General features: G+C 39.5%; 1 protein-coding gene across 1 annotated transcript; it reads left to right on the top strand.

The window, feature by feature from the left end:
* Nucleotides 1-704: 704 nt before the first annotated feature.
* LOC132777350 (perilipin-3-like) lies at nt 705-22,192 on the top strand. Its single transcript, XM_060779699.2, has 8 exons — nt 705-771; nt 2,244-2,327; nt 9,881-9,966; nt 13,831-14,026; nt 15,473-15,555; nt 17,989-18,253; nt 18,679-18,875; nt 21,654-22,192. The coding sequence occupies exons 1-8, from the start codon at nt 705-707 to the stop codon at nt 22,077-22,079; spliced, it is 1,404 nt and encodes a 467-aa protein (XP_060635682.2). The 3' UTR covers nt 22,080-22,192.
* Nucleotides 22,193-24,259: the final 2,067 nt, after the last annotated feature.

Genomic DNA, 24,259 nt, shown 5'->3' with positions numbered 1-24,259 from the left:
AAAATTGATCTATGTCCAATTTTTTAAAAGGTTCCATCATGTTTTGGGTTAATAATGTAGCATCATTTTAGGCATTTGAAGAGGAGAGGTTTTGCATACAGAATCCATATAGTGATTTCGTACATCAAGGCAGGTCTGGGGGCTAGTACTTTTGATAGCAGAAGTACTGAAGGAAAGAACAGCATGTTTGAGAACATTTTGTTTTCAAGTGCCTTCAAGTGCGCCAGAACATTAGAAAGTGTCATTACTGTACTACTGTAATTAATCTAATCTAATTCTACACTACACACATATTTAAGACAATAGAAGCCTTCACCAAAAGGGTACTCCTAGTTAAGAATGGGACATCTTTCACAGATCGCATGGTCTGCTAGCCCAGAAGTTAAAGCAGGTCATTTGACCAGTTTGGGGTCACTGTTGTCATTGTCATCATGAACCTTTCCAGCCATCTGTGACATTTTAATTGCTTGAAAGTGTGTTGGTGGACCCTGAACTGGCTATTCTGGGTCCCATCAATGGGATGAAAGAGGGGGAACCTTCAAAGAGGGTTTTGAAGGCAACACAAACTGGTTGCTATCTTGCTAAGGATCTCAGTATTCTAAGGCAACAATCTGAGGGATTGTTGGTGTGTTCTTATGTGTGGGTGGAAGACAAACGGATGAAAGGGTTCCAAATTCCTCCAGCGACAATGCCAAACAAGGGAAATGCCACTTCAAGGAAGGGGAAAGGAGAGAGACGTCTCCCAGAAATTCCTGAAGTTCTGGAAAAAAAGTGAGGCAGGATTTGTGTTTCTGCTACTGGGCACACACACTACATATTTTATAAGCCTTATTGCTCTCACCATGTTCATCCATTTGTTGCAAGAAAACATTGATTAAGATAGCAGTTCTTTTTTACACTAGATTAATTGCAGCAAATTGTGTAGTTACAAGTCAAATCGCCTTTTTTATGGATCCAAGCAAGGAAACAACATGCTCTGTCAGGTGACCACACTGAGATCTGAAAAATTGATAAAGGCCAATTTTTACCAAATTCCACCTCTTTTAAAATACCTTCTTGTCACTCAGCCATAATTTTCATCACATTCTCTTCAAGCAAATCACCACCCAGGGAGACAGAATTAGAGAAATCAAGTTTTTATGACCTAATCTTGCCTCCCCTCTTCTTCTCAAAGAATGATAAGGAAACAATCCTGACGTTGGATTCTCATTTTTTGAGGCAAGATCTGTTGATATGCAGAGGGGTTGGGTTGGCAGAATAAAGAGCTAAAAAATATATTAACTTTTAGAGAGCTTAAAAATTGAATGTGTTTCTGTTCACATTGGGTAAGGGAACACGGAATTGTTGTCACATTAATCATTATTGTTACTGCTAAAAATCAATGCTCGGGTGTACACTGTTTCCTACAAGTAGAACATCTTGGTAATCCCCCATGTGGTATATGACAGTTATATACAAATGGTATAATCTAATTTATGTCCAGAACTGGTGCCATTTATTCCTAAACACAACTGGAAAGTGCTAGGCAAAGGAAGGCTGTTTTACAGCATCATGTCCTATAGTCTGTGCTTTTAATCTTTGTGGTAGATTGGTTGCACCCAGGGGTATAGTTATAATGAGGCCAAAATGAAAATATTGTCCCACAAATAATAATCTACTCCTATCCTAGAATCTTCCTGCAGTCCCCAAATGTCATCCTAGAGGATGAGAAACTGAAATTCATTCAGACCAAGATCATTTATATTTACTGTGTCTACACTCCATTGGTAACTTGCCATTTTCTTTGGGTGCTTAAACTGTATTTCTGAAAACTCCGGTTAAAATTTGAGTAAACTACAAAGCTAGATATTTGAAGATCGAAGATAAAATGGGGTTGGAAGAGATCATTCTTATTTGGAAGTCTCAGTTTGAGAGAAAGGTGGGATATACTTACAATCAACGAATAAACCTATATGTTATTCACTCATCCTTCTTCAGGAGGCAATCTTGTAAAATCTGGAAAAATGTTGTTACAATGTTTTGAAAGCTGGTCTTTAAGGGTAATTAAAAAATAATAATCACCAGCAGTTGCTTGTGAAGCTAATAATGTCACCACATTGAGTTCCTTGCGAAAAGGTTTCTTTGTTCCACCCTTTGTTGTAACTTGCTACAAATGTGTACAAATGTTTTGCAAAGTTCTTAACTTAAAGCTTTTCACATCTGTATCATCAGTTTGACCCAATTACATTTTTTTTATAATCTAGAACTGAAGATACATAAACTGCATCGGGCTATTACTATGATGATTTCACCTCAGACGTTTGCAGTCTCAAGCAATTCCCCATCAGGTACGGACCATACAGAGCATCCGCTGTGGCCTTTGCCCCAGATATCTCCACTGCCAGGTTTTGCATTGATGCCATGATAACTAGGAAAGGGGCTGCTCCTGAATGCTAGATCCATTGATAATCAAACAGCTACTATCCAAGACTCAGGGCTCTTCTACACAGCAATATAACCCAAAATATTAAGGCAGGTTATCGGTGTCCACACTGTCATATAATCCAGTTCAATGTGGATTTTATACAGCTGAGTGGAAGGGGCCTTAGTTGTGAATTAAGAGGCCAATCTGGTATCATGGAGACCTGGGTAAATAAGCTTGGAGGAGTTGATCTCTCCCAGATAGCTCCACCCAGATACTCAGTGCAGCACCAACATGGGTTGGAAGGCCATGGGCAGCAGTTGCAATCACCCATAGTAATTCAGTCTTCCTCACAAAGAAATCCAGGCATCCATTTTCAAGGTTGGAACCTTGTGTTGAGCAAGAAAGACAGAACAGGGATGTTGTTGTTGTATCACTCACACTTAATCAGAGGGGACATGAGAGAAGCCTCCCAGCTAACATATCCGGGCATCCCCTGAGCAACGTCTCAGTACAGAGCTAATTTCTCTCACACCAGAAGTGACTTGCAGTATGTTATTAAGTCACTTCTGATGCGATTTTAAAAACCCACACTTCCGCCCACCAGTCCCTTGCTGGCAGACGTGGTCTTGGAGAATATGTTGGAAAGCCCTAGGACTGTGGCTCTAGGGTGATTACAACATACACACCAAGTTCATCGTGACAGGACTGGCACAAGACTTCATGATGACAATGACAATTCTTGGGCTGTCTCAGCATCTCATTGGTCCAGTAGACTCAAAGAATCATAGAGTTGGAAGACACCACATAGGCCATCCAATCCACTCCCCTGCCATGCAGGAAAACACAAAGTACACCTGACCGATGGTCATCCTGCCTGTTTAAAAGCTCCAAGGAAGCAGCTTCCACCACACTCTTAGGCAGAGAGTTCCCGCACTGAACAACTCTTACATTCATGAGGTTCATCCTAATATTCAAGTGGAATCTCCTTTCCTGTAATTTGAACCTGTTGCTCCGAGTCCTAGTTTTCAGGGCAGCAAAAAACAAACCTGCTTCCTGTTCCTTATGGCATTTTTTCAAAAGTTTAAACATGGCTGTCATGTCTCCTATCAACCTTCTGTTCCACAGTATATGAGGCAAGATGTATGCTGGGTCTGGTTTTTGCAGTTGGGTAGGTGGAAGATGTTTTTAGAGGAAATTTCAACAACCCTGTCATGGTGGTCATAGAAGAGGAGAAATAGAGTCAAGAAACAGCAAACTGCTGCAACTTCTCTTGGTTTATGTACTCTTCCCCATTAATAACTTTTCCCATCGTGATTATACTATGAAGTTGTTTGGCCACAGGTGTCTTGGTTTTCTTTTGTGAAATGTTTAGAGGATATGCATGTAGAAATCCATATCCACCCATAGCCCAAAGTATGGCTAGGTGGGCATGTCTAATCATCTGAAGGGCCACAGTTGGCCAGTTCTGGTTTACAAGATTCCAGATTTCACACATCAGCTGCAGAAATACCAAAATTAATGTACAGAACTAGCATAGGTCCAATTTCTCCATGGAAATGCTTCTTCTGATGCCCTAAAATCAGCAGCAGAAGAAACATTAAATTTTCTAAATGCTTAACCCCTCACAGTTAGCCAATCTTTAAAAAAAAACAAGGTCTCTTGCCCTTCCGATGCCACTTTATAAATGGCAAGGTGCTGCATAAATATGATAGTGTATAAATGTATTCCAAAGATTGAAGCGTAGTGTTGAAATGGTGGAATGCAAAGATCTGTAGACGCCTCTCTATAGAAGATTGCTTATATGTGCTCTTGCTTAGCATATTGTGGTTGTTGCAAGTCTGGGTGGGTGTGAGGTGAATATTAAGTTACTTTTTCATTTCCCTGCTTGCAATCGATGACTCACCCTTCTCTTGGTTCTGAAGCGATGTAATTAGGCAGGAGGCTCATGACCTTTATGAAAGTCCTGACAGTAGAAAGAATTTTGAAATAATCAAATCTAGCATCTAAAGAACATTTAAGGAACATCAGGCAAATTGAACCATTACTAGTATGGCATTCAGGGAAAACATCTTGTTAATAGAAACATTCCAGAAGTGTAGAGTGAGTTTAAAGTAATAACTGTTTTTCAAAACTAGCACGAAGGAAAATATAATTTTCTAAGTAATAAAATTAGTAATAAAATTAGGATTTTTTAATTTCAGATGTGAACATGAGCAAGTCTTCACTCAAATCGGGGCTCACTCAAGGTGTACTTCTAAGGATCTCATCACACATATCTTTTTTAGAGTCATAGAATCATAGAATCAAAGAGTTGGAAGAGTCCTCATGGGCCATCCAGTCCAACCCCCTGCCAAGAAGCAGGAATACTGCATTCAGATCACCCCTGACAGATGGCCATCCAGCCTCTGTTTAAAAGCTTCCAAAGAAGGAGCCTCCACCACACTCCGGGGCAGAGAGTTCCACTGCTGAACGGCTCTCACAGTCAGGAAGTTCTTCCTCATGTTCAGATGGAATCTCCTCTCTTGTAGTTTGAAGCCATTGTTCCGCATCCTAGGATTATAAAGGGACAGTCCAGTGATGGATGGGCAGGCTGCCCATCACACAATGTCACTGGACTACTTGTTGAAGTCCCCAACCAGGGTGGAAGCATAATAGGATGCTTCCCTTCTAATACGGGAAGGCTCCTGTGTTGTGCTGGCCAGCCAGCACACTTCAGTGGTGCTTCTCCAGTGTGATTGCCCCATGTTCCTGCCATTTCGCCATGGAGGCTGGCAACATGTCACCAGGGGGGTGATATCACCTGTGTGATGAGGCTGAAAAGTTTCTTCTGAATACCTCAACTGTGACATGGATGTATCATTCTACACTGTATAATTAACAGTTTGGCTATACTTCAACTGTCATTGCTCAATTCTATGGAACAATGGGAGTTGTAGTTTGGTGAGACACCAGCACTATTACATAGTGAAGGCTAAAGATTTTGTAAAACTACTACTCACATGATTCCATGGCATTGAACCATGGTAGTTAAAGTGATGACAAACTGCATTAATTCTACAGTGTAGATCCACCCCAGTTTGTATGTCATTGCTATCGTTTAGTACTCTCATGGGCTGCATTTAATCTGGGGACACTCATGGTCTGGATTGGCCCTAAAATCCTCTTATGAACATTCAACCCAGGGTTTCAGCTGAAGAGGATTTGATCTGAATTTCTTTTGTGAAGGCTACAAGGAATCTTTTCAGTGGTGATCCTGTTTCTTACATGCTCTTCTTGCTTGTGCATGGCAAAATTTCAAGGTCAACCCATTAGTTACCTCCACATAAAGTTGGACTTAAACAGAAATGAACTCATTGCTTTTTCCAATCCATTGTTGCTGTTGTTGTTATGTTTATTTATGTTTATTTATATATTGTTTTTTCTCTTCACAAGGCTCAAAGCAGCTTACATTGTAAGCATTTAATTGTAATTTAAAATCTACAAACAAACATTAAAACATAATTAAATATCATTGATATAAAAATTCAATGTTAAAATCCATTAAAACTGATTAAAACCCACAGCACCCCCTGATCTTACAAATGTTTAAAGCCAGTCTGAATAAAAAGATTTTAGCCTGCCTCTAGAAGACAGCAAGGAAGGGCAGCTACCAGGAGAGAAAGCCTGTTCTTTAATTCCCACCAACAGAGCTTGAGATGGAGGTGGGACCGAGAGAAGGGTTTCTCCTGAGGATCTCAGGGCCTGGGCAGGTTGTTACAAGGGGATGTGATCAGCCAAATAGCCTGGACTTGAGCTGTCTAGGGCTTTAAAGGTCATAACCAGCACTTTGAATTGTGTCCAGAAACAGACTGGCAGTCAGTACAGCTGCTGCAACAGGGGGTGGGGGTGGTTTGTCCATTCCCTGTGGCCAGCCCCAGTGAGCAAGCTGGATGTTCTTCAGACCAGCAGAAGTTTTCGACCACTCTTCAGAGGCAGCCCCAGGTGGAGTGTGTTACAATAATCCAGACGGGATATAACTAAGGCTTGTACCACTGTGACCAGATTTGGCTTCTCAAGAAATGGGTGCAGTTGGCACACAAATTTTGTGTAAAGGCCTTTCCAGCCACCACAGATACCTGGCCTCAGTGCCAGGTCCAGGAAGATCCCCAAACTGCAAACCCTCTGTCTTCAAGGAGAGTGTGACCCCATCCAGCACAGGCTGGATCCCTATTCCCTGATCTGCCTTCCGACTGACCAGGAGCACCTTTGTCTTGTCTATATTAAATTTCAATTTGTTTGCTCTCATCCCATACATTACTGATGACAAACACTGGTTTGGGGTGAGGACAGCCTTGTTGGATTTGGGTGGGAAGGAGTAGTAGAGTTGGGTGTCATCCTCATAAAGATGGCACTGCACTCCAAAACTCTGTGTGACCTCTCCCAATGGTTTCATGTATATGTTGAACAGCAAGGGGACAAAACGGAACCCCAAGGAACTCCACAGGTCAATGGCCAAGAGTTGGAGACAATCCGTCTCATGAACAATGCACACAGAAACCTCACTATATTTAGTGGTCTCAACATTCAAGGAAATGAGCGAAGGACTGATGGCTTAAAGGTGAACTAGTGTCGAATCCAAGTGGACAAGGAATCACAATGAAAGCAATTTACATATGAAACCTGATTGGGTGATGATTTGCATTGTTTGCTACTTAACAAACAGACGAAACTATGGAAACTTCAGAATTTACGACTCTGAGAGTTCTCCTAAGTGGTTGTCCTGCTGAATTGTCTTAAGACAATTTTAGAATTGGCTTCTATACATCCTCATCCATTCTGGGGATGACATCTTGAAAGCATGGCACTGAAAGCCATCTCCTGGAGAAGCACTGTAGCCCCCCACTAATGGAGAATGTCCAACATGTTAACATAGTGAGTTTTCATTGGGAAGCAATAAGCCCAATGGAATAATTCAGACATTCTCCTTCCATTCCAAACTAGGTGCTGCTGCATGAAAAGGTAATAAGACCACCTGCTCTTGAGTCTGGGCCAATATTGGGGGATGATGCTGGTTCAACAACCGAGCTGCAATTTCTCATAAGGCATTTTCCCATGAAACTTTTGGGATTTTTTGTTTTTCTCTGCCACCCTTCCAGAAACTGTCACTAGAAAACTGAAACTTCACAGAATTTTCTCAGAATATCCTCAACCTTTATTTATTTCGTGACAGGCACTATTTCTCCTATTGACTTCAAATGACATTAGGATATGGTGACTGATGGAAAATAGTATACTTCCCAATATTTTCACAAATCAAAACTGTGATATGCCAAAGCAACATTAGAATGTGGTCAAGATGGGATATTTATTATTAAGATTATTATTAAGGGAGGATAGATGAGCTAGAAGCCGCAATGGTATCTTTGGCCAGATTTTACTGGGAAAGACTTGCTTCTGCCCTTTCCTTGGCTATCTTCCCATCTGAGTTAATTGAGTATGAATTAAATTTGGACGTTGAACTTAGTTTATGCCAATGGAAATAAACTAGAGGGAGGAAGTGAGAGTAGAGGAGGGAAGCTGGGATACTTTAAAAGCAGCTGAAAAAATGGAACCACAGAAAATAAATTAGACTTTCCCCCCACCAAATTGAGATAGTTGAAGGATATGAAATGGTAGCCAGACTACCGACACTGCTACTCTCTGAGGATGCTTGCCATAGATGCAGGCGAAACTTCGGGAGAGAATGCCTCTAGAACTTGGCCATATAGCCCGAAAAAACCTACAACAACCCACTGCTACTCTCCTTACCCTGATACTTAAGAAACTGTTGGAGAGTATTTCCTTCCAGAAAAAAAAATTAATGAATCAACAAAACACATGAAACTTATTTGTTCGCAAATGGGGTGGAGAAATTCAAGTCCTATTATTCTACACACAACATGCTAACCTCTAATCTCCCACTAAAGAGCCTCTACCAGTCTAAATGATGTTCACCATCCTTTTCATAATGACTTTTGACAAACCTGCAAAAATATTAGGGGAAAGTGATGGATTTTCCTGCTCCCAGCAAACTTGTAATGTAACCCAAAGAACTAAAATGTCCCAAACTCAAAGCAGCAGAATGTGAAAAGAAGTTTGCTTCCCTCTACTGGATTCATTTGAAAAATGGGTTTGTGTTTCCTCTGGTGTTGGGGGTGGAGTCCCAAATTCCTTTTGGTTTTCAAGACAGACTTGAACACTGGATTACTTTAGGAGAGGATGCTTTTAACCACAACGGTTACATGGTAATTTAAATACGAAATTTCACAGTTGTACAACAAGCACATCATGTTCCTGAGCACATTTGTCATGCAACAAGCACACACAACACCCCTTTCATTGTCAAATGTGAAAGAAGGACAGTGTTGGTGTGATAGTAAAATCATTGTCTTCTTTAGGAAACATCCTAAGAGGTCAATCTTCTGGTTTGAGAAATATATTTTTAAGTACTGTATATACTCAAGTATAAGCCTAGTTTTTCAGTCCTTTTTTTAGGCTGAAAAGGTCTCCCCCCAGCTTATTCTCGAGTCAAGGTTATTTATTATTTTACTTTGTTTTTATTATTACATGAATTATTTTATTATTGTTGTTATTTTTATATTTATTATTTTACTCTATTATTGTTATTGTTACATTTATTATTTTACTGTATTGTTATTATTCCATTTATTATTTTACACTATTATTGTTGTTGTTGTTATTTTACTCTATTTATTATTATTGGAAGGCTACGTAAGCACATTTACATTGAAGAAGGTTAGAATAATGGTTCAATCAGAGTTGGACAGTCTTATCTTGAATTACAGTTTTATGTAAATATTCAAAAACATTTAACCTACTGATGCTTAAATTAATATAATATTATTGGTATCTATTTTTATTTTGAAATTTACCAGTGGAATCTGCATTTCCCACCCTCGGCTTATACTCGAGTCAATACGTTTTCCCAGTTTTTTGTGGTAGAATTAGGTGCCTCGGCTTGTATTCGGGTCGGCTTATACTCGAGTATATACGGTATTTTGATATTTTTTAATGGTTGCCAGGTTGAAAACAGGAAGCAGTTTTTCTTCCATCTCATATAGATGATGGAATGTCAGCAAGTGTGATTTGTCACACAACCAGATAGGAAACAGAATCTGTTTAAATTGTCCCCTACAAAAGCATTAAAGGTAGAGGAGAAGTCTTAGTTTTTATTGTGGCAACCCTAGTATTTAGGGTTTCTATCCTAAGTTTTTAGAATTGTGTATGAGACTTGTATATTCTAGAAGGAACATCTTGTGAACTGAAAGAATACCCTGAACTGAAGTTTGAGAAAATTCATAACTGAGTGAGATCTGAATTCTTATCGTTTGCACTGATGAGTCTTGCCCAACCACTGGAGCTAATTTGTGGGTCACTTTCTGTCTGTTAATTAAGACATTACTGTCTCTAACGTAATCCATTTGTTTTCTCATCCAGTGGCCAGTGAGCCCATCATGTCTACTAAGAAGCCAGAACCACATATCATGTCTTCGGAGACCTCTGATGACAGTCTTGAAGAGGAGGTAATTCCGCTCAAACTTGTTAATATGCCATTATACCTGGGAAGGTTTATGACTGAGTCTGTCTACTGTTTTGGCTGGGGAGACATTACATGTTTCTGGGGTAGTCCAGAAAATAACTTGCAGAGTGTTTTTAAAATAAAGGGAGAAAAGGGAATGGATATTGGGCAAATAAAGGCATAGAATGCAAAATCCTGAAAATGAGTATCTCAAGGGAAGTGTTGCCTGTACGATCCCTATATCCTCAGTATGGTTTCCATATCCACATGGGAAATGTTCCTAGTCCAACTATGGAAACAGGAAACCATGACTAATAGTAAACTCCACTGAAATGGAACAGAGAGGTTCTCAGGAGCAACTCTATAGCGACTTCTGCAGAATATATTTATTTATTTACCATATTTATATACCGCCCATCTCAGCCCAGAGGCGACTCAGAGCGGTTCACAAATTGGAAACAATTCGATGCCTCAACAATCACAACAAATAAAAACAATCATAAAATTCTGTTAAAAACAATAGCATATGATATAAAAATATTTAAAAAGTACAAAACCTTAAAACATTATCGTGAGCGCCTCCATGCCTAGTCATTATTCTATTGCGTTATTAAGTAGTTCCATGATTCCGGATAACTATGCTGTATTTGGGAAGGCCTGCTCAAAAAGCCACGTTTTCACCTTTTTTCGAAACATCAGGAGGGAGGGAGCCAATCTTATATCTCTAGGTAGGGCGTTCCACAGTTGAGGGGCCACCTCTGAGAAGGCCCTATCTCTCGTCCCCGCCAGACGCATCTGCGAGGAAGGCAGGACCAAGAGCAGGGCCTCCCCAGAAGATCTTAACGTTCTAGATGGTTCATAAGGAGAGATACGTTTGGATAGGTAAGATGGACCGAAACCACATAATTGCTTGGATAACCTAGATATTCTGACTCAATAATTTGGTTGCAAGTGTGAGGTTGTGAGAGCATCCTGTAGCTCTCTATTTAATCAGTACTTAAACCAAATATATGTTGTCAGACAGTGTTCAACTTGACCGAGGAGACGTAGATAAGCTTCCAGATACTTCAATCCAGGTAAACCTTATAAAACGTCATACAACAGTCAGTGAAAAATGATAAGTTCCAAGGAGCTGAGCAGCCATGTTTCCTTCAGAACAAGTATAGCACTGGGGGGGGGGGGGGAGCTATTGCATCTCATTTAGAAGTACACAAAACCAAGAGGGCCAAACTACAAAGCAAACACCGTATCACAGATGCATGTTGGCGCGTGACAATAGAAAATATCTAGAAGACATATTTTATTGAATGTGCGAAGGTGAAGCCATGGGTACTGGTCCCATAGATCATACTTTATAGCAGGCAGTTGGGATGTAAACAGTTTCAGAGAAACCCACCATCATTAATCATACTATCCAAATTTTGCAAATGAGATTTTTTTATTTTCCCCACATTAAAATTTCTGTATACTTTAGTACAACCTTTTTACTGATCTACCCATTTTATACTTTCCTGTTGAATGAAATGTGTTGAAATATGTATATGTTTCATACACAGCTTTTTTAAAAATATGCTACTTTTGTGTGCTTGTAATTAAAAAAGAAAAATGTCTGATGCTTGCATGTTTCTTCCTAATGAAAGGAGCCCCAAAGATGTGTGCATGCACACTGCAGACCACATATTGGATAAATTCCTTTAAAACTCTTAATGCAAATTTGTTTCCTCTAGCTAGCAGCTGACAAAACTCTGGTTTAAGACCGTGCAAAATTGGACAAGTTTTTTCCACATAACTGAATATATAATTTTTAAGCTGAGGACTGCTTTCCATATTTTGAATTCATCTTCTCACATGATTCAAGAGAGAAGTGGGGAAGATCAAGCAGAGGCACCACTTTTAAGCAAAGTTGTCTGTTAGGTTCCTTTGGCTTTTATTGGTTCCGTGTTTTAATGTTTCATAGACGTCTTAACTCCTTCTCAGTAGGGTTCACCAAACACTGATAATATTCCTCTCTCAAAGTTCTATTATGCCAACTATAACTTAATACTGAATACTGTAAACACAAACTCAATTTAAATCTCAATATATATTTTAACAGTGATTCAGCAAATCAATCCAAAATCCAAAACATTTCTGGACCCAAGCATTTTGCATAAAAAATACCCAAATAAGTTAATTTTACATTTCCAAATGCAAAGTTAACTTACTTGGATATTTCTAATTTCTCCATATAAATTGTGTCCACTAGGCCTGGGCAATGCATGGTTCTAAATGGTTCTAAAGTACTTACAAAACTAAAGTTCTGGTGGTGAAAATTTCAAAACTCTAACAAAACTCTCAAAATTTAATTATAAATGGCAGTTCCTAATTGATTCTGTCGTAAAAATCGCCAATAATGAAATAATAATTAAATTTTGAAAGTTTTGTTAGAGTTCTGAAATTTTCACCACCAGAACTTGAGTTTTGTAAGTACTTTAGAACTATTTAGAACCATGGATTGCCCAGGCCTATATACCACACATTCATTTCTCTTTCAGGAATACATGGATTTGAGGGGAAGATAAAATGAAGGCATGGCCCTCCAAATAATAATTCTGTTCCCAATAAGGAAATGCCCCTTCAGTGCCCACATTTCTAACATTGCCATAACTTTTAGAAGCTTTTTGAAATGTAGTTTGGCCACCCAAGGAAAAGAGACAGGCAAAGTAACCAAGTGAATGTGAAAGAGGACTTCATCCCATAAAGCAGTAATTTCACAACAGTCATGTGAGCAGTGGTCATGGATACTTGCCAGCATGAAAATCCTTGTTATCCATTCAAAAAACTGTGTATGTTCATAATCACACTATTCTACATCTGCTAAAAATTACTGTAATTTTTTTGTAAATAGTGGTAGAAGAAGAGAATTGGTGTCACTTCAGTGCTGAAAAACATATTTAATGGGTGGAGATAAGTGTTATTTTGAGGGATAATTCATCCCCCCAATCTATCCAAGTGTATCTCCTTCTATGAACCATCTCAGAGATTAAGATCATCTGGGGAGGCCTTGCTCTCAATCCCACCACCTTCACAGGTAGGGACGAGAGACAGGGCCTTCTTAGTGGTGGCCCCTTGGCTGTGGAACTCCCTCCCTAGTGACATCAGATTAGCCCCCTTCCTCCTAACCTTAAGGGGAAAAACAACTGAAAACTTGGACGTGGGCCCAAACATTTGGATAATCAATTAGTGGAATATGTAAACATGGAATGGTGTGATGCTAACTGGAATGGCCTGGACTATGATATTGGATTGTGTGATTTTATAATTTTAATGTTGATATGTTTTAGTGTGTGTTTTAATGTAAATGTTTTATTTTCTGGATATGTATTGTATGTAATGCATGACATTGTGCCTTTATGTGCGCCACTCTGAGTCCCCTTCGGGGTTGAGAAGAGTGGGGTATAAATAAATCTTTCAGCTGTTAGGATTGCTGGACTAAAAACTGGCAAGGGCTGTGTGGAAGAGGGCATTTCATCAGGTGTTGCTTGTCAAAACCAGGTAATAAGCAAGACTGTGATAAGTTAATACCTGCAGAAGTGGCCTCTTCTAAAGAGCCATTAAAGGAACAGGAGCTCTTGCCATTTTTCAGTGTAGCAATCTAAAGCAATTCTGGATGTAGATCCAATTTCAAGGCAAGAGTTAGAAGAGCACAATTTTGCACCCTTTGCTGCAACTATTTTCCTTACTAGAAAAAACCTTCAGATCCCATCCCACACAACTATCTGTATATTGGGCAGAAAATTGTGTTTGAAGGGCTGGAGCCATTCAGTTTGGAAAACCAGCCTAGCTTGTATGCCACTTGTGACTTTTTTTTTGTGTGTTTCCATGTCAGAATATCTTGAAGAGAGTTGGCAGCCTGCCTCTGGTTTGCTCTGTTTGTGACTTGGTGTCTTCAAACTACGTTTCCATGAAAAGAAAAAATTCCTATCTTCAGACGGTGTGTGATGGGGCAGAGAAAGGTGTGAAATCCATCACTGGAGCTGCAGTCAGCAGGGCACAGCCACTTTTGACCACACTTGAACCCCAACGTGAGTCAAAATGAGATGCAGATTGCCACATTTGGAGGGTTGCATTATAATGGTCAGGTGTGACAATAAACATTTAAGGTCAAGTCACCCACAATCTTCCTCAAATCTCCTCTCTTTTCTATATACTATATGATTTGAATTTTGTGGTTTTAACTGATGTTTTGATGTTTATGTTTTTAATTGAGTTGATTTTAATGCAGTTATTTACCAATATGCATGTGTCTAAACTGCATTGAATTTTGCTTTTGTGAGGCCACCCTGAGTCACCTTTGGGTTGAGAAGGGTAGGGTACAAGTGAGGTAAATAAATAAATTAAATTAAATATATACTACACCTGAACTTGGTGTAGTTAGAAACTAATCTGTTGTGCTGGTACGGCTGTACCAAAAGCTCTAACTTCCTTTTCTTTCTTTGAGTGTTTGCATGTATTCCAAAGTTCCATGCATTTTGCAATAAGGTGGCTTCCCTTGGTTTGCAATTATAGGGCCAATGACCCATCAATCATTATTAAGTTTTGGTTCCGCCCCTTTCCCCAGGGCTCTGGGAAGAGAGGGGGCCATTTTAGGTCAGTCTTGCATTGGAAAGCTTAGCTACAGGATGTGGATTAGCTCCACCTGTAGAGAAGCTTCATTTCTCACAGCATCCGGGGGAAATTCCGGGGGGAAACAGTTCCAAAGGACTCCAGCTGGAGAATCTACAAAGCCTTTACTGGTAGGTCTACTCGGGACTCAAGAAGCAGTTTGGAGCCGGGAGTAGAGCCCACACCAGCAAAGTTTAGAAAGTAGATTGGCCAAGGAGGGGTTAAAAAGGGTTTTCCTCTTAAAGAAAAGAAACAGTTCACGAAGCCAGTTGCCTGTCCCTTGTGGACAAGATTAAGAAAGCCACCAGTTGATTCAAAGCCTTGAAGCATTTGTTTAACTTGTTGAAGATCTGAGAAGTATTTGATTGTTTGTTGAAGACTTAAGCATTAATAAAGGACTTCGTTAAACCTTTCAAGCTTCTAAAGACTCTGTATAGGAAAATCCTTAGGGCCTCTCACTCGAGGCACCCCGGCTTCCCGCTGGGCACAAAGAGCACGTCCTGTTCAAAAGCCAACTGCTATAGGCCCAGCGCATGACAGCACATCTGTATATAAATATATTTTCTAACTACACCAAGTTCAGGATAACTGCAAGGAATTTTCAAGGAGAATATGTGGGTTTTCTGGAATATCCTAGAAACACAATTTTATCCAGTTATTGTTCATTGTTTAACAGTACACTAAGATAAAAGCAAATTCCACCATCAGAGTATGTTTTGGTCTTCAAGTTCTCTATTGCAATGTTTCTGAACCTTTCTTAAGCGACCTACTAATACAATTTCTTTGGTACCCCAACCCATAAATCATGAGTAAATAGTGTAATGGCTATGAAAATGACTTCAGAAAAAAATGTTTTCTGTTATCAGTTGCAACAGCCAACAAGTACGCTTGTCGAGGCCTAGACACAGTAGAAGAGAAGTTACCTATTCTTCAACAGACGGCTGATCAGGTAGCTATTGTTTGTCTTCGAATTGTTTCTGAACAGTTAGGCAGATAGTCATAAGAAAAAGTGATCAGCTCCTTGGAAAGGCAATCCATTCTACAACAGACCGAGACCTACAGATAGGAAACGTTCTGAACTATCATGAGCTCCACCAGCACACCACTATATTTTTAATTTTGAGCCTTAGTCAATTAATATGACACTATTTGGACAGTATATAAGAGGAATGGGTGAAATTATAATTCATTAGAGAAAGGAAGAAGATATAAGAGACCACTGAAGGGGGTTATCATACACCAAGACCTGCAATAGTTCCAAAACTTTGAGTAGCTGTACCAAAGAGGGTGTTGCTTAAACAGGCATAGCTATTCTTATTTCTGTACTAGCCATCCCCTGTCACACGTTGCTGTGGCCCAGTCTGTGTATGTGTTTTGTGTGTGTATATATTTGTGTATATATATGTGTGTGTGTGTATATGTGTGTGTGTGTGAACATGAATATTGTGTATATATGTGTGTATGAATGTGTATGTATATGTGTCTGCATGTGTATATGTATATATGTGTGTGCATGTGTATATTTGTGTGTGTTTGTGCATATATGTGTGTATGTATTAAAGTGTGCATGTGTATATGTATATATGTATGTGTGCATGCATATGTGCATGTGTATATGTGTATGTATATATGTATATTTGTGTGTGCATGTGTATATGTATATATGTGTATATGTGTGTATATGTGTATATTTGTGTGCATTTGTGCATATATATGTGTGTATGTATGAAAGTGTGCATGTGTGTATGTATATGAGTGTATGTGTACATGTATATATGATGTATTTGGGGGTTTTTTAAGTCTGTTCCGTTGGGGTTTTGTGTGTGTGTGTGTGTTTAGGGGTAATGGATACTCATTGGACTGTTAGGTGTTTTGTGTCCAAATTTTGTGTCAATTCGCCCAGTGGTTTTTGAGTTATGTTAATCCCACAAACGAACATTACATTTTATTTATATAGATTAAAAGCTGTAAAAACCAAAATTTCATCACCTGCACAGCTATCAAAAATACATAGAGTCTCGTTTATCCAGTCTTTGCTTATCCAACGTTCTGTATTATCCAATGCCATCTGCCTCCCACCCGGATCCACAGCTGCTCAATAATTGCGATGTTTTGGTGCTAAATTCATAAATACAGTAATTATTACATAACTTTACCATGTATTGAACTGCTTGACGTTTAATACGCTTTTCCTTCATACATTATTATTATCCAACATTTTTGCTTATCCAACGTTCTGCCGGTTCGTTTATGTTGGATAAGCGAGACTCTGCTGTATAGACATCCACAAACAGGAAAATGGGCTTGGGAAAAAAAACACCTTTAGAAAAACAAAGGTAAATTGTATAATAATGTCTTGAGTATAGGGCCATGATTCTGGGATACCAGAATCTGAATCCCTGCTTGACTATGAAAAACTTGTAGGTGATCTTGGGTGAGTCATACTCTCTCAGCCTCAAAGGATGCTAAAGGCAAACCCACTCTGAACAAATCTTGCCAAGAAAATCCCATGACAGCTTCACCTTAGGGTCTCTGAAAGTCAGAAACAACTTGAAGATATTTATTTATTTAAAACTTTTATATCCTGATCTTCTCAACCTCTGTAGAGGGACTCAGACCGGCTTACAACAAGGATTCAATGCTAACAGTACAATCTAAAAACATCATATAATAACGAGTTAAAATACATATCGATTAAAATTACAAATAAGCCAAATTGCCAAGATAAAATCATGTCCAACTCAGTCCTTATTTGTGGTCGATAACTTTGTTCTCTAGCCGGTTTCAACCATTACTGTGGGTATGCTTCCTTCCATAGCCAGGATTTCACCAGCCCCCTGAAGGACAGGAGCGAGGGGACAGATCTGATCTCAATTGGGAGAAAGTTCCATAGCCAAGGGGCCACCACAGAAAAGGCCCTGTCTCTCGTTTCCACCAGATGTGATTGCGAAAGTGGCGGAACTGAGATCAGGGCCTCACAAGGAGATCTTAATTGTCTTAATGGTTCATAGGGGAGAATACATTTGGACAGGTAAACCGGGCCGGAACCACATAGGGTTTTGTAGGTTAAAACCAGCACTTTGAATTGTGCTCGGAAGCTAATTGGCAGCCAGTGGAGCTGGTGCAACAAAGGAGTTGTGTGCTCCCTGTACCCTGCTCCAGTTAGTAATCTGGCTGCTGAACGTTAGACTAATTGCAGCTTCCGGGCAGTCTTCAGAGGCAACCCCACATAGAGAGCGTTGCAGTAGTCAATACGGGAAGATACGCAATTACTATAGAAAAACAAACATCAACCCCATGGGACAGAGACTACAATCAAAGGGTGACTGCTCTGCTTTCAATCCAATCCAATCTGATCAATCCTTCCCTTTACCTCCTGCAGGTTGTCTCTGATACCAAAGAGCTGATGTCTTCTAAAGTCACAGGTGCAAAAAATGCTGTCAGTCGCAAACTATCAGGGATGGTGTGTATGACCAAAGATGCCATGCAGGGTGGTGTGAAAACCACAACATCCATGGTGACTGGCAGTATGAGTCTGGTGATGGGAACAAGAATGGGACAGATGGCCAAGAACAGCGTGGAAGCGATGCTGGGCAGGTCCCACGCCTTCTTGGACCACTACCTCCTTGTTGCTGATGAAGATACAAGTAAGAACTCCATTTGGAGTTTGACTTCAGATTTACTTTTTATATTATAGAAATGTTTGGGATTTTAATGGCATCGCAAATAGAACACCACTGAAAAAAATGTTTTTAACTATGGAGGAGGATGAACTAATTACCTGATAGTAAAAGCTGTTTGGCAGCAGTACAGTGTTCATCATGCCAGTAAGATTATTTCAAGTTATTCTGTTTGAAACTGCTTTCCACATACCCATAGTGGTGGTCCATGAACTGGTGCCATCCCCCATGCCATCTGCTGGCAGTGGCTGGATATCTCCACAGAAAGGAAATATATAACACCAGCCAATCGACACAGATTTGGTGCCAGTCCCAGGCACACAGAGGGAAAATGTGTTTGCTATATTCTCTGACCTCATCTAACAATCATACTGTGATTTTCTTTCTTTCAGTTGAAGTTAAAAGATGTTACCAAACAAAACTAGGGAATTCCATGCAGCATGTACAGACACAGATAGCATGTGATGGGTACTTGTCCTGTTTGATTTCCCTGCTGAATAAGTTCCACCATGCTGCTTCCAGGCAATCTCAGCACCATATGAGGCATGTAAGTCTCAACCTCCAAAGAGTACTTGAGAACCAGTATCTGGTAAGGCCCAGGATTTCTTATTTCCACATTCTATTTTGTTTTGAAGTAGATACAGGAATAATAATCATGCTGGTTTGAAAAAGGGAGTACCGTAGTTTAATCATCATCATCATCATCATCATCATCATCATCATCATCTTTAAAGGATTTAAAGACCAAACTCATTCTGCAGCATCAGTTTAGATTCTAATAATAAAAATAACAATAACAACTGCCAGGCATGTAGCTGGGGGGGGGGGGGGGGGGGGGGCTTGAGGGGCTTCAGCCCCCCCCCCCCCCCGAAATTCTCATGGTGGTTACGAAAAGGCCTTACTGGTGCATTATTTAAACTGTTATGTTTATTCATATCATGATCTGATCACCATACTCAATATATCCCATATGCATGGGGGTATTGGGGTAATGATACAAAAAGTTTGCTAGGCTAGACCCTCTTTCACTCAGACTCAGCCCCCCCCCCCGAAACTCAGCCCCCCCGAGCCCCCCCTGAAAAAAATTCAGCCCCCCCCCCCCCCGAAACGAAATCCTGGCTACGGGCCTGACAACTGCATATACTCAAGTATAAGCTGAGTTTTTCAGCCCTTTTTTAGGATGAAAAAGCACAACTTGGCTTATACTCGAGTCAAGGTTATTTATTATTTTACTCAGTTATTATTTAAAAAATTATTACATTTATTATTTTACTCTATTTATTGTTATTACATTTACATTATTTTACTCTATTATTATTATTTTATTACATTTATTATTTACTCTATTTATTGTTATTACATTTACATTATTTTACTCTATTATTATTATTTTATTACATTTATTATTTTACTCTATTATTATTACATGTATTATTCTAGTCTATTATTATTACATTTATCATTTTTCTCTATTATTGTTATTATTACATTTATTATTTTACTCTCTTTATTATTATTATTATTTTACTCTATTATTTTTGTTATTATTACATTTCCATTACTTACTCTATTATTATTATTTTATTACATTTATTATTTTACTCTATTATTATTGGAAGGATACCTAAGCACATTTACACTGAAGATGGTTAGAATAATGGTTTAATCAGAATTGGATAGTCATATCTTAAACTACAGTTTTATGTAAATATTCAAAAACATTTAACCGACTGATGCCTCAATTAATGTAATTTTATTGATATCTATTTTTATTTTGAAATTTACCAGTAGCTGCTACATTTCCCACTCTCAGCTTATACTCGAGTCAATAGTTTTTCCCAGTTTTTTGTTATAAAATTAGGTGCCTCAGCTTATATTCAGGTTGGCTTATACTCAAATATAGATTGGTATTATTATTATTGTTGTTGTTTAGCATCTTTCTTTAACAGCGATTCTCATCTATGTAGTGGAAGACATTTTGTGTCACATGACTTTCTTCATATATGTATATTATATTTAATGCAATTTGTTTTATAAGTAATCATGTGAAAGTAAGCCTGATTCCTAAAGCAAATGCTTTTCAGGAAACTCCATTGTTTTTCAGGAAGTTCCATTGGACTTAATTGTAGGGAATGCACATTCCTCTAATATTTAGTCTGACCCTCAAAGATTAGATTGACCACATGGTTTCTGTGCTGAAAGGCTACAAAAGTGAGCATCATTTGTTTTGGATAGAGAAAGGAGTTGTCAATTTTGGAACATGAAGCTGACTTATTGTGGATCAGGCCATTAGTCCATTGAGTCCAGGATCTTCTGTGAAGGATAGTGATTCTTTAAACTCTCATGGAACCATCAGTGGTTCCACCTGAAACATTAATGAATTATTTAGATGATTGCAGGCAATCTGCTACATGGAAAGAATGAGTTTCACTGGTCAGCTAGAGCACTTTTTCATCAGAAGCAAGGTCCAAAGGCAATGTAGAGATGGTTTTCCACTCTGTTGTGTCTCCTTGGTTACAAAAAACTCATGGAATCATAGAATCCTAGAGTTGGAAGAGACCTTGTAGGCCATCCAGTCCAACACCCCTGCCAAGAAGCAGGAAAATTGCATTCAAAGCACCCATGAAAAATGGCCATCCAGTCTTTACTTTAAAGGCCTCCAAAGAAGGAGCCTCCACCACACTCCGGGGCAGAGAGTTCCACTGATGAACAGCTCTCACAGTTAGGAAGTTCTTTTTCATGTTCAGGTGGAATCTCCTTTCCTGTAGTTTGAAGCCATTGTTCTGCATCCTACTCTCAACTTCGATTACCTGTCATGGGAATGAGCAGATTTCCCAAGACTTCTTAAAGTTGGATGACCTCAGGATTTCTGTTGTGCTGTAACAGTTTACTGATCCATTTGCAATGAGGAAGATACTGCTGTGAGCTAAAATGGTCATCGCAAGTATGGAGAAGATTGATATGTTTGCCTTAGATCTGAGTTTTGACTGCTGAGACTGGTAGGGATACAGGCCAAAGGGGCTCTTTGTTACAAAGAGTGCAAGAACTATGGGACAAACCATGCTTATTAAAGATAGGATCAAGATACTAAGTTGTCAACCCCATCCTAGTAGGTCTCATATTTCCAATATCCAAATGTGTCTCTGAATGGGGAGAAGGATCATAGTTCAGTGGCAGAACATGTGTTCTGCTCACAGAAGTCAGGTTTAGTCCTGGACATCTCCAGATAGGACTGAAAAATTATCAAATTTTGAATGCTTGGACAGAAATTGCCAGTCAGTGTCAACAATTTTAAGCTAGACTAAACCCAGTTATGTTCTTTCTGCATTCCCAGTTATATTCTTTCCATTGTATCTTTGCATTTCAGGAATGGAAGGCTTGGCTGATAGCCTTGTACTACACAATAACACTCCCACTGAGGACCATCTACTTGATCATCTTGTTTACCATTGATGAATTTTTGGCCACGATGGTCGAGAATGTTCCTCAAGCCACTTACATCCTAGAAGAGCTCCAGCTGGCACTTGCTACGATCCGTTGCCTCCAGGATCTGTGCCAAAGGATTTTTACCGGAGTTTGGGAAAAAATATTGCAGGAGGAGAACTTGAATGCCCTCTTGAACTACATTGCACAAACCCTTCCATTTTGCTTCTTGACACGCTACTGCAAATTCAGAAGCTCCACAGAGAGCACCATCCGGGCTCTGAAAACCATGAAGAAGATGCAAGCATCCAAAGACAGCCTCCTCACGCTGCAGGAATCTGGAAGCGGCTACATGGCAATGGCCACTTGAGCCCTGGCTCTTATTCTCCCATAGAAGATGGAATTATACAAAGTGTGGGCATCTGACATTTTAAGGGACTTGGTTCTTAGATCACATCCTTGGGAAACAGCAATCTTGCAATAAATTAGTGACGCTCTGTGTGTGTCGTTTTACTGCTTTCTTCTACCTGGCTCTGAAAATCAGGGGAACAAACTCATTGTAGAGAGAAAGTAAAAGCAAACTGCTGTAGACTCCAAGACCTGATCACATTGGGAAAAAAATTAAATGGCATTTCCACTTGTGTTAACAAATGGCTTCCTAACAGAGTAAAACTGGGATATGAATGTGACATATAAATAAAATAGTGGTCTCTTTGAGATTTCTATCTCTTTCACAGCAATAGGTTCAATCTAAACTGCCATATAAAATCCAGATTATCTGCTTTGAACTAGATTATATGGCAGTGTAGACTCATATTAAATGCTTGACCGCATTTCTGTGTATGAACCCATGCGATCTCTTCAATCATCTGGAGAGGCCCTGCTCTCGCTCCCATCCCCTTCGCAGGCGCAATTGGTGGGGACGAGGGAGAGGGCCTTCTCTATGGTGGCCCCCCGACTCTGGAACTCACTTCCCAAGGATATCAGGCAAGCCCCACATTGGCAGTCTTTAGGAGGAGCCTGAAAATGTGGCTGTTCCAGTGTGCCTTCCCTGAATAAAGGAAACAATTCCCTGCAAAATGTCCTCAGAAGCACTTTAACTACCTGTTGGGTTCCACTCCCTACATTTCTTTTAAACGCTTCTACTAGATATATCCTACCTCTTTTCATGCCCAGCGTTTATTTTTAAAATTTTAACTATTACATCTGGCCCGGCCATAGGTTTTTTAATCGCTGCGTGTTATTGTCTATATCAGGGGTCCTCAAACTTTTTAAAACAGAGGGCCAGGTCATAATCCGTCAAACTGTTGGAGGACCGAATTATAATTTGGAAAAAAAAACCATGAATGAATTCCTATGCACACTGCACATATCTTATTTGTAGTGCAAAAAACACTTAAAACAATGCAATATTTAAAATGAAGAACAATTTTAACAAATATAAACTTATTAGTATTTCAATAGGAAGTGTGGGCGTGCTTTTGGCTGATGAGATTGGATTGTTGTTGTTGTTGTTGTTGTGTGCTTTCAAGTCGTTTCAGACTTAGGTTGACCCTGAGCAAGGGCAGGGTAAATAACCTTGGAGGGCCGCATACGGCCCCTGGGCCTTAGTTCGAGGACCCCTGGTCTATATGTAAGTTATATTAATTGTATTGTTGTATTTGCTTATTGCTTTGTTGTTTTTACTGATGTGTTGTTGGGCTTGGCCTCATGTAAGCTGCTCTGAGTCCACTTGGGGAGATGGTGGTGGGTTATAAATAAAGTGTTATTATTTATTATTATTAGTTCAAAGCAGATAATGTGGCTCGCCATGTCCTTAGGCCAAAAAGATGGGGAAGGAAGGCACGTAGTAGCTGAGAGCCTTCTGAAGTGCTCTCAGGCACTCTGTGTCTCACCCTCCTCTCGGCATAAGGATGCTGCAAATGACCCCATTCTTATGCCAGGAGGACAGCTTAAGGAAGGCATGCAGTGGCCGAGAGTCCTCTGAAACATACTCAGTTGCTGCCTATCTGTACTACTCCCAGCATAATGCCAAGAGGACAGCCCGAGGATAGAAGGAGGAAGATGGGAAGGAGGATTGGGGCAGTTGCCGTGTGTCCCGCCTTCTTCCTGTCCAGTTTTATTTATTTATTTATTTATTTAGAGTTTTTATAACGCAGTCTTCTCGACCTCCGGAGAGGGACTCAGGCCGACTAACAACAGAGGATTCAATGCAGTAAGATAAAAACAAATATACATCATCAATATAAAATACATTAAAATTCAGATCATACAAATTACAAAAAAGTCAGTTCGTTAGACTTTTGCCAGAAACAGCCTTAGACACAAGCAAAAGCAAATAAAAAGACTTTACTTCAGGCAAAGTGAAAAGATAACCAAATGAGTTTGCTGAAAACAAGATAAAGGATTAACTCCACTCAGGACTATGATAAGGTAACTTAAAACAATACATTACAAAGTGAGTTTTTGCTGGCTGCAGTCATCTCTCTGGAAACTTCTGCCTCTGGTGCAAAGTGATGGTTATAAGCTGTTGCTTATAAGCTGTCTCAA

This window comes from Anolis sagrei, chromosome 5 (assembly GCF_037176765.1).
Source record: "Anolis sagrei isolate rAnoSag1 chromosome 5, rAnoSag1.mat, whole genome shotgun sequence".
In the NCBI taxonomy this organism is placed as follows: Eukaryota; Metazoa; Chordata; class Lepidosauria; order Squamata; family Dactyloidae; genus Anolis; species Anolis sagrei.
This window is presented reverse-complemented; position numbering and strand designations above follow the sequence as displayed.